General features: G+C 34.3%; 1 protein-coding gene across 1 annotated transcript; it reads left to right on the top strand.

Moving 5' to 3' along the window:
- Positions 1-5,150: 5,150 nt before the first annotated feature.
- Positions 5,151-7,285, top strand: LOC134727952 (uncharacterized). Its single transcript, XM_063592351.1, has 2 exons — positions 5,151-5,165; positions 5,741-7,285. Exons 1-2 carry the CDS (start codon positions 5,151-5,153, stop codon positions 7,283-7,285), a joined length of 1,560 nt encoding a protein of 519 aa, XP_063448421.1.
- The last annotated feature ends 3,974 nt before the right edge of the window (positions 7,286-11,259 follow it).

An 11,259-nucleotide genomic window follows, 5' to 3' on the forward strand; every position in this document is an offset into this window, starting at 1 on the left:
GAATACTTTTAAAAGTTTCCGGAGCACCTGAGATCACCCCTAGTTTTTGGAGGGGTTCGTGTTGTGTATTCTTTAGTTTTCTATGTTGTGTCATGTGTACTATTGTTTTTCTGTTTGACTTTTTCATTTTTAGCCATGGCGTTGGCAGTTTGTTTTAGATTTATGAGTTTGACTGTCCTTTTGGTATCTTTCGTCCCTCTTTTTGTATATATTTAACTTTTCTGAAATTGAGATTTTTGCGAAATTATCAAATTTTCTCTGATGTATTTCAGAAAAGTGTAGTTATGAAGTTTGGATATACTTTACTAAATTAAATAGAAAAATGCGTGGGATTTTCTTTAGTTTTATCACGGAGTTTTTATTTGCAGAATATTGCAGTGTTGTTGACTTCAATAGTTACCACAGAAACACATTTTATTCATAGCAACACCCCCTCAAAAACTGCATATTGTATTGTGCCAGTTGAATGCTCCATTTATTTTTACATTTGTGAAAAAAATTGTCAAGTACAAAAAATAGGTTGTTTCCATTGTAAATTTACTTTCGAAAAAAATGTTCCTGTTAGCTGCGGAACCGTAGCTCTTAGGTCGTTATGTTATTTTTTGGACTATTTGCGGACCTATAGGTCCTTATATTATATTGCATGGTCCGCAAATAGTAAAAATATAACATAAGGACCTAAGAGCTAGTTCCGCAAATAGTCAAAAAATAACATAAGGACATAAGAGCTACGGTGCCGCAGCTATGTTCCTATAGTCTATTCAATTTGGAAAAGACGTTGCTTTTTTATCACTATTGAAAATAAGTTTCAAAGATGATCGTATTAACATTGTCATAATAATATTTTAATGATTTGTTTGATATTAATTTATTCAGTCGTTAAGTCTAATGATGTGTTCTATTAATATTACTGTAGGTTCCCACCAGTAGCAAAAGGGAGTTTCGTACTAACTCCTTCCAAAAAAGGATTAGACCGTTGGTTTTCCCGTTTGAATGGTTTTACACTAGTAATTTTGGAGCCCTTTATAGCTTGTTGTTCGGTGTGAGCCAAGGCTCCGTGTTGAAGGCCGTACTTTAACCTATAATGGTTTACTTTTTAAATTGTTATTTGGATGGAGAGTTGTCTCATTGGCACTCACACCACATCTTCCTATATCTATTAAAATAATAGACTTCTATATTTTGTTCAAATCATTATTTTAATGTGGAAACCTGTTTGAACGTGCCATGACATTTGCCAAAAATGCAGATTTTTGCCTCGATGTCTGTTAAAGCTGAAAAATCTAAGTGGTTTGTTCCATTCATAAAACAATCTGCTTCTGTCTAACATGTCTAACATGTTGTCCTTTTCAAGTTGCAGTACAATATCGTCCTCCCATCATTGTCGATCGAATCTGTCAAAAATATTTATTAGACGATTGGTTATAATGGTTATTGTCCTAAAAATATGTGAAATATTTGTCACTGAACGTTATACAAAAGAGTTAGTAATGCGCAACGTATATTAAAGACGTCCATTATCACATGACGTCACTGTGTTTACTATAGTAACGCCATAGTTATCCGAGTAAAGGACAAGTATTTTACACAACGTACAGTCGCAGTTTTATAGTGAAGACTAAATCTGTCCTGGTTTTGTGTTCTTTCGAGCTTATTGGTCAATTATATGTAAGTATACAGTAAGGAACATTTATATTTTTTGTAAATTAGTTTTTTTCATATATTTTGTATTAGTTCCAGAAGAATGTCCTAATGTGGAATTATTCAAGAAACATAGTTATAATCATTTTCTTGAAAGTTATATGCAAGTCAAATAATTTGTTTTTCTCTAACAAAACTATATCAAATATTGTCATTTATTACCCTTTGTATATTTTAGTGATTGAATTGTTGTATAAACTAGTAATATATATTGTAATTTAATGTATCAATGTTAACTGTATGCATGTATTTTGTTTGAGGGCCTTAATGAAAATTAGAATTTTTCTAATTGAGTTACCCTCTTTAAATAAAGAATTTATTATTATTATTATTATTATTATTATAAGAGTTTTGAACGTTTCCAGGTTTTTAATGACTCTGTTGCTTGGACAAGCGGTAAAGATTTATCATATGTTTGCGATTTTTTATTTACACGTTTTCGTGCTTAAATCTCGTTATTTATCGTGTTTCGAGCAAACATAAATTGGTGAAACAACAATATGTGTAAATATCCCTCCCCTATTATTCTTCTTCTTCCTGTGACGGGAAAGAATCCAGTTTCGGTGTGTGGAATATCCCAGAGATTACGTCTATTACGAACTGTTATTTACGGAAAGTTATTCCTTTTATTCCTGAGAAGTCGCATTACGTCTATGGTATACGATACAACTAAAAATATAGACGAAATAAAGAAAAACATTGACTTCGGCATAAATCAAGATACCGATCGTGTGAGACCCTTTTTACAGCCGATTCCATTGAGTGTGGAGGCAAATTTACAATGTATGGTTAGCTTGCTTGCTTGCTTAACCGTGCAGTCATTATTCGGTCAGGTAAACTACTCTCCTTTAAAAGTAGACTAGTCTGACAGATAACCAATCTGTCGGTCTGTAGGACTAGGTTACTTCAAAAGGAGGGTAGTATACCTTACCTCATAATGACTTCACGGTTCAGCTAACAAGCAAACTAACCAAGGATTCTACCATTCCCTTCACACTCATTAAAATGTGTTGTATTATGTAAGTCAAGGCCGTTAAACACCCTGTTATAGAAGTAATTATATACGCATTGATAAATATAAAACTACTAGTACATGTATAAGGAACGGGTTTTTCTTCATTTCATCAGAACAGTTGATTATCCGCACAATTGTAATCAAATACAGTTACTATTAAGAAAATAAAATGTATACACTATTCTTGAGAATTCATATTTTTTTTGCAGAAATAAAGATATAGATATGGACGGAGAGAAAAGACTGACTTTCGGGCACGAAGTTATACGGCGTATCCGATCATTCGTGTTTGGAAAGGTACAATATGCATACTATGGGCTTTTTATTTAAACCCTACTGTACACTATACGTTTCTCTTGGATTAGTCTTGCCTCCCTCTGGTATCTCACAAATTAATATCGCAATTGACGGAACGAAAAGCCAGGCTTTCGGACACGGTGTTTTTCGATGTATCCGATCATTCGTGTTTGGACAGGTAAAATAGACAAAAATATACATACGTAAAAAAATGTTATACATGTATTTCCTAGTTTTTCATGAGTATTTTAAAATTATGTTTAAGAATGTCTGTATAAACACATGATCAGAAAATGACTTTTCTACGAGTAAGACTGAAAAAGTCACGGCATATTCAGATTGTTTCTGCGACATTCAGCTTTTTAAAAAGTTGTGGACTGACTTTATCGGGACGTCTGAACTGGGCCTTTATTTTCACGGAATGCTTGATTAATATTATTGGAACACGGGAATTCATGATTATTTTTTTCGGGAAATTTATTTCGAGAGTTTCGGATACAGTTTACAATTTTTCGGGAAATCCGATGATACCCCTTCTGATAAAAAAAATATATTTATGGCGACAAAAACGGACGAAAGTAAAGAGCACGATATAATTATCACATTTGAAATTTTAATACATGTATATCTATTTTTCTTTCCTTCAGCGACCTGTTAATTTTTTTTAAAGATTTGAATTTATTTGCACGTTTCACTATTCACTAAACATGCATTATGATTTGCTCTTTCAGAAAAAAGAAACACACAGTTCTAATAATCCTTTCATTTATTGTGGAAACATTAAACTGTTGAGATTAACCAACACTAAAACTAAGTCCACGAATCCAAATCAGAAGGAAGTTCAACAACAGAAGAAAGACGAAGAAGAACAACAAAAACAGCAAGGTAGTTTAGCATTAATTGATGTTCTTGACTTCTGTACAGTGGCCGATATTTTTACCTATATAAGTTATGGTGTAAACGTTTGTGGCACTATATAAAAGGTATGAACAAATGTCATAGAATATTCAAGATTAGAGAACTAAATTATATTTGTATCGATGTATCCAAATTCAAGAGATTTTCATGTTTTAGGCAACTGTTGGTTCTGTAGAAATTATGTTTGAGCATTTGATTTTTCCATTTGCTTAGGGACTTTCCGTTTTGAATTTTGCTCGGAGTTAGTCATTTTTGTTATTTTATTTTTTATAGAAATAGTGTGAAAATTAAAATTTAGTAGAAATAGGACAGCATCTCAAAACAAAATCGACACCCTGCTTTGTGCAGCTTTGTCGTTAAACGCTTGTACTTTATTTATTTTTGTCACTAATTTCAATTTAACAAAACAAAAACCACCAATAAAGTTATTAAGAACTTCGCTTTTTTAATAATAATAAATTGTCGTTTCTGAGGCAAGCGAGAAATGATAGATACCAAAGGGATAATCAAACTTATTTGTCGAAAAGAACTAATAATGGCATGACAAAATAAAAAGAGAGGACTAATAGACAAAAACAAAATGCAACGTAGAAAACCCAAGAATGAGCATAATTAACCCACTAACAATAGGGGTGATATATGGTGCTCTGGAAGGGTAAGCAGAATCTGCTACACACATGAAACAAGTCGTTTGAATCATAGGAAGCAAATAATAGCTGTTTTAAGGTGAATAAAAATCTCTGAGTTAAATTTAAAGTTTTCTACAACTCATACAGAAATATCATATAAATTTTATACATATTTATTATTGATTGTGTCCATGTTTCTATGTTATAAACTATTTTTTTCAGAAAGCAATGAGAAAAAAGGAAGGAAAAATTCCGTTCTCACTATTTGTAAAATGTGCCAAAAATAGTTTATCTACAAAACAGAGTCGTCAGCAGCTATTTAGGGAGTCCTATACATACTTTTGGGATTTTTTGTTTGGTGACGCGGCAGCCAAAGCGCGTATGGCAGAAGAGGAATATTGTAATGCCGACATTCCCCCCTTTTTATAGTAAACCTATGTCTGTATAGTTTCTCGAAATTATTGAGGATAAAACGATAGATGTTTTTTTGGTTGCATTTATCTCGTGAATAAACTACGCTCTGACGTCACTTTTCACATTTGACAGCGTAGAAATAAAAGCCACAATCAATTCCAAACTTGTTTGAAAACATGCGATTCCTAAAGGTATGTATGATTAAAAATAAAAAATTAGTTCATAAAAGTGCCATTTTCCTTAACCTCTTTTGAAATTTTTTTTCAACAAGTCTAAAATCGTATTTATAGTGAGGAACAGACCCAGTGCGGCCATCCACCTTTTTGTTTACATATTTTTCAAGGTCAGAAATCATATCCGTTTCCTGTAAGGCCAACCAAATTGTTTTTTACGGCTTTTGAAAAAAGCAACCACCTTACATTATTCTATTAATTTTACGGGAAAATATGTCAAACTGAGATGAGAAAATCATGAATTACAACCAAATCAAAATGGTGGAATGTGCAATTAAAACCGAACATGAAAGTACTTCAATAAAAATAATTGTAGAAAAAATCTAGTAAAAAACGTACATTCAAAGTAGATATAATATTTTAAATAAATAAAAATATTTCCATTTAAAACATTTTTTTAGTTTTATCATGTTTAAAAGGCAAATTAAACCTAAACACATATGAAGTCAAATGTTTTACTGATTTTTTTCTGCCCCTTTTTTTAAACACAAATAGGTAAGTTAAATTAAAAACTTTTTGAATTATATTTGTAGATCAACCCAGTTCATCAACCAGGGGGAAAGGCCAAATACAGGACTTACAGTCCAACATCTTTAGTTAATGCCTACACTGCAGTTAAGGAAGATCACGTATCAATTAGAAGAGCAAGCATTACGTATGGGGTACCATTTCAAACCTTAAGAGACCGCATAACTGGTATAGTTGACCCAGAGTGCTGCACAATGGGCAACGGACCTTTTTTTACTTTAGACGAAGAAAGCAGGCTTGTTTCACATCTGAAAGAAATGGCCCAACTTGGGTATGGTTACAATAGAATGGAAGTGGTTGACATAGCAACTGATTATGCAGTCATGCTAGAAAAAAAAAGTAAAAATGAGAAACCCTTAACCCTAACTTGGTTTTATGGAATGCTCGGACGATGGCCCGATCTTAAAGTTGTAAAACCAAGGGCATTGGAAGTTGCAAGAGCAAAAGCTGCCAACAAGGAGAACATTACTAAGTACTTCAATGAACTTGAGAAAGCCCTTATTAAATATGATCTGATGGACAAACCTCATTTGATTTACAATGTTGATGAGAAGGGTATAACCATCAACCACAACCCATCAAAGGTAGTATCAGGAGTAGAGACATCACCGCAGGAGGTTACATCTGGAAAGGGTGACACCGTGACTATCTTAGGGTGTGGAAATGCAATTGGCAATGCATTACCCCCTTACTTTGTCTTCCCAGGACAGAGAATGAATGATCAGTTGCTGGAGGGGTCTACACCAGGAACAGTTGGCACTGTCTCTAAGTCAGGGTGGTCTAATTCGGACCTGTTTATGGATTTCCTCAGCAATCATTTCAAGAAATTTGTTCCAGGCAATGGGCATGTGATGTTATTGTTAGATGGACATAAATCTCATGTTGCTGTAAGCACAATTGAATGGACAAGGCGTCACAACATTGTAATACAGTTACTTCCAGCACACACCAGTCATCTTTTGCAGCCATTGGATGTAGGTTGTTATGGTCCTTTGCAAAATATGTACAACAGCATATGTCACAGAACTATCAGAACAAAACAATGTGCACTAACTCGTTATGATGTTTGCAGCATGGCATGCAAAGCTTACGGAAATGCCTTATCAGTCAGTAATTTGCAGTCAGCTTTTAGAAAAACAGGCATTTATCCATTCACAAAAGACATTATTATGGAATTACCACTGACACCGTCAGAGGCTTTCGTCAGTGATATTATAGACAATGAAGAAGGGTTAAACAGTGCTGTAGTTGAGAATGTGAATGATAGTGAAAGAGAGGGAGTTATGAGTGATGAGGAGAATGTGGGTGTTGTAATTGAGGGAGAGGTTGGTTCGGAGGAAGTGGAGGTAGGTAGGAGTGGTGTGAGTGATAGAGATGAAGTTCAGAATGATGTGGAGAATGACAGTGTTGTGAGTGTGGGTGATAGAATGATTGATGTGGCCGTGCAAGAGAAAGGAAGTACCGGTAAGAGTGATTTTTTTGTACAAAAAATAGTAAACATGAAAAGAGTGAAAGGTGAGAAAAAAAAAGAAGAGAAATGTGTTAAGTAGAATCATCAGTGGCAAGACTGTGACAGAGGATGATGTGTTAGAGAGGATGAAAGAGCATGTGAGTAAGAATCCTGGGAAGAATGTTAGTGAAAGTGTGACTGAAAGTGGTAAGAAAGGCCAGAATGGATCTGTGGGAAGTAAGAGGAAGAGAGGGCCTGAGAAGAAACAAACAGCAAAATCTTTAAAGAGTTGTTCTCAGAAGCCAGGAACCAGTGGAGTGAGTAGATGTGTGAATGAGTGGGCAATAGACAGTGAGAGTGAGAGTGAGAGTGAAATAAGAGAGGATGAAAAGTGTTGTGTATGCAAGAAGTTTGTTCCAGAGCAGGTGAGGCAGAGCAGCAGTTTGATTTTTACAAAGTGGGCACAGTGTGAGAAGTGTGAGAGGTGGGTGCATCTAATTTATTGTACGAAAGTGAGAGTGATAAGAAGGGGTGATAGTTTCATGTGTGTGTTTTGTGAGGAAAATGTGGATTAATTGATAAATAAAAAAAATAAAAATCATATTCTGAAACATTAGTGTACTCATTTAACAAAGAAACTGCTTTTGAGATTAATTCCCAAAAATCATAATTGGTGAACTCTCTGAAAATTTTCATTGATTTTTATTTTCATGGTAATAAATGATGTTCCAGGTTACATCAATTCCCAAGTTATTGAAAACAGTTTTAAAGAACTGTTTTACAAACAAATAATGTAATTGCCTTAGACTAATAAATCCCCTAATTGACAATAGAGCAATTTGATTGGGTATAACGGAATGAGGTGTCACGTGGTTTTGACGCCATTGGAATTTGAATGTAAACAAACACGATAAGGAGGGGTAGCATGGAACAACATCGAGCATTCAGTGCCTGATAAATAATTATGAGTAACCAAGCTTGAAAATGCATGGTAATAAAAAAACAAAGCGAGGTCTACAGAAAAAAAATATTAAAAAATGTCCTTAGTATAACGACTTACCATTACTCCAGGATACAAGTAGTGTAAAACTTGTCATTGTTATTTTGGCTGTCGTTTTCATGATACGACAGATTTGTGTATGTTAGTTTGTTAAGAAGTTTTAGTTCACGTACTGATTCCGTATTTTCGCGGTAGTTACCTTATTATACTATAAACTCAAATAAAACTGTTCTAATGATCTACTAATAAATTTAAAGTCGAAACCCATCTTTATTGATGAAGATCAATCGTTGTTTACAAACAGTGTCAACATTACGGGAGTTTCCCTAATATGATCCATGGTTGCCGATTGGTAAACAATATGTAACAAGCTCTGTCATTGGTCAGTCGAAAGTATAAATACCAAAACAACAAAAGAAACGACGGAGTGTTGTGTTAACAAAGAATGGGTAGAGACAAACTTTAATAAAAGCTGGAATATGTCTGAGAAATACAGACAAGCATTGCACGTTACCTTTGTTTTAATTTAAGGCTTGTCGGTGACGGTGCTTAGGGTGCCGGTGACGGTGCTAAGGTTGTCGGTGCTGGTGCTTAGGGTGTCGGTGACGGTGCTAAGGCTTGTCGGTGACGGTGCTTAGGGTGCCGGTGACGGTGCTGAGGTTGCCGGTGACGGTGCTGAGGTTGTCGGTGACGGTGCTGAGGTTATAGGTGCTAAGGTTGTGGGTGACGGTGACAAATAGTCACCAATCAGGGTGACTGTGCTAAATACGGTTACCGGTGACGGTGACATTGCTATTGAAGGTGCACATTTAGAGTTCTGTTGGCGGTTTTGGCATGATTAATATGCAATTTAAGGTGTTATACTAAGTTGTTGTCTTCTTAGTTCTATAATGTAGAAGGGTGTTTTTTTATCCTTTAATTGAGATTATAGAAAGATACAAAATAAGTTGCAACCTTGTTACTTAAAATGTTGAATTAAACATGTAGTAGTTGTGTGTGTCTATGGAAGACCATCCTGAACCAGGGACCTGACCCGACCAGTGACGAATCCTGCAAGACCCATTCTCTCCAGCGTGGATTATTATTGATATTCATAAAATATGAAACTTTATATTATTCAGATATTTTATTTCATAACTAAGAATTATATATAAATACAAGTATACGTTTTCCCTTTCTGTAACGTGTTTTGGTCCGACGGTTAATAGTGGACGCCGAACCTTACACTTTATAGATCCTTTAAATCCCTTTTCTTTGTGACCCTGTGTTCTCTGGTGGCCGACTCTAGCGGCGTTACAATATTACAATGAATTCTACGCTGATTTTGATGAAGAGTTTTATTGACTTATTTGTATATTCATATGTGAGAGAGAAGAGAGAAAGCAAGAGAGAGATGAGAGTCTGTGTGTGTGTGTGAGAGAGAATTTCTTTTTTTTTCCCTTTTTTGAACTGACTAATATATGTCACCAACTTATCACAAATGTATTAGTTTATATTTTATAGTTTGTTTGTTTATGTTACACTACTCTCTCAGGTTAGGGTGAAGGTTGGCGCCCGTGAAAACGTTTAAACCCGCTGTATTTGTATGCACCTCCTCATTCAGGAGCCTGTTGTTCGGTGGTTGTCGTTTGTTGATGTAGTTCATAGGAATTTCTCGTTTCTTTCTTTTTTTTTATATAAAGATAAGACAGTTTGCTTCCTGTTTGAATTGTTTAAAACTAGTCATTTTAGGGCCCTCTGTAGCTTTCTGTGGGGATGAGCTATGAGGATCCGCGTTGAAAGCCGTACTTTGACCTATTTTAAAGTGTTAAACTTTTAGTCCAGTCAATCTAGCATAAATTTGACCCTAACCCGAAAGTAATTGCAACAGAAGATTTTTAAGTTTTAATCTTTAGCATTATACCCCAAATATACACAGAAGAAAGTCCCATAAAATCTAACTTGAAGAAGACTAAAAAAAATCACCATTTAAAATTCCTATGGAGATTTGCATTGAAAAGGGAGATAACTCTTGCAAAAAAGGAAGAAATATCAATAAAAATTGATACAAAATTATAACTTTACCGCTTCTATTCATCAGAATGTATTGATTATTGATTTTGTAGCGGTCATTAGAGTAAAACAAACAACTCTAAAGGTGTTTTCATATATTTTATCAAGCTATAATTTAGATTTCGTAATTCATTAGTTGACCATTTATTGAATTTTTCAACATGTCAAGGTAAAGAATCTTAAATTTAATAAAATTAATAAGGCATGTATTCTTCTTTTTGTGGTTTAAAGTTTTATTAGATAAGTAAGTAGCTGAAAAAATATAATATACAGATATAAACAATACCAAATTTTCACATTATTTTTTCAAAATGGTTACAAAGCTTCAAATTTGCAATTTCTTTAATGGAAAATGCATGAAAAAAATAAAACTACCCATAACACTATGGGTTTGTACATTTCATGAGCAGAAGATTATATAATTTAGTCCTATACAAACTTATAACCCCATCAAAGTATCATACTTTAAATAAATTTCAAGAAAAACAACCAAAAGTTGACCAAAAAAGACTCATTTTTGCAAGAGTTATCTCCCCTTCCTATGTTAATTTCCATAGGAATTTAAAAATGCTGATTTCGAGTTTTCCCAAAATTAGATTTTATGGGACTTTTTTGTGTGTATATAAAGGGAATAATGCTATAGATTAGAACTAAAACATTTTCTGTTGCAATAGACAACTTTCGAGTTCATCCGTCACCGGAAAAAACTCGTCAATTATACGCGCCTTTATCGCAGTCATCTGTGCGTTTAGGGGCGTCGTCACTTCCTTACAAGGTTGAGCGAGTGGTTGGAAAATTATAATTCTAAATTGTACGAATTATTCGGCAAATTGAATTCTAAAAATAGACAATCAACACTGCTGTCATTAGGGAATTGTCAGTAAGTACCTACAGAGCAACCATTATTTCTAGTTTATCCTGCACAAAAACGATCACTAAGACGCTTGATGAACGTAAATAGTGCAGGGATACAGGCGAGCCCCTCTATCTGGTAAATGACGTCATAAAGGCGTGCATAATTG

Source organism: Mytilus trossulus, chromosome 8 (genome assembly GCF_036588685.1).
Source record: "Mytilus trossulus isolate FHL-02 chromosome 8, PNRI_Mtr1.1.1.hap1, whole genome shotgun sequence".
In the NCBI taxonomy this organism is placed as follows: domain Eukaryota; kingdom Metazoa; phylum Mollusca; class Bivalvia; order Mytilida; family Mytilidae; genus Mytilus; species Mytilus trossulus.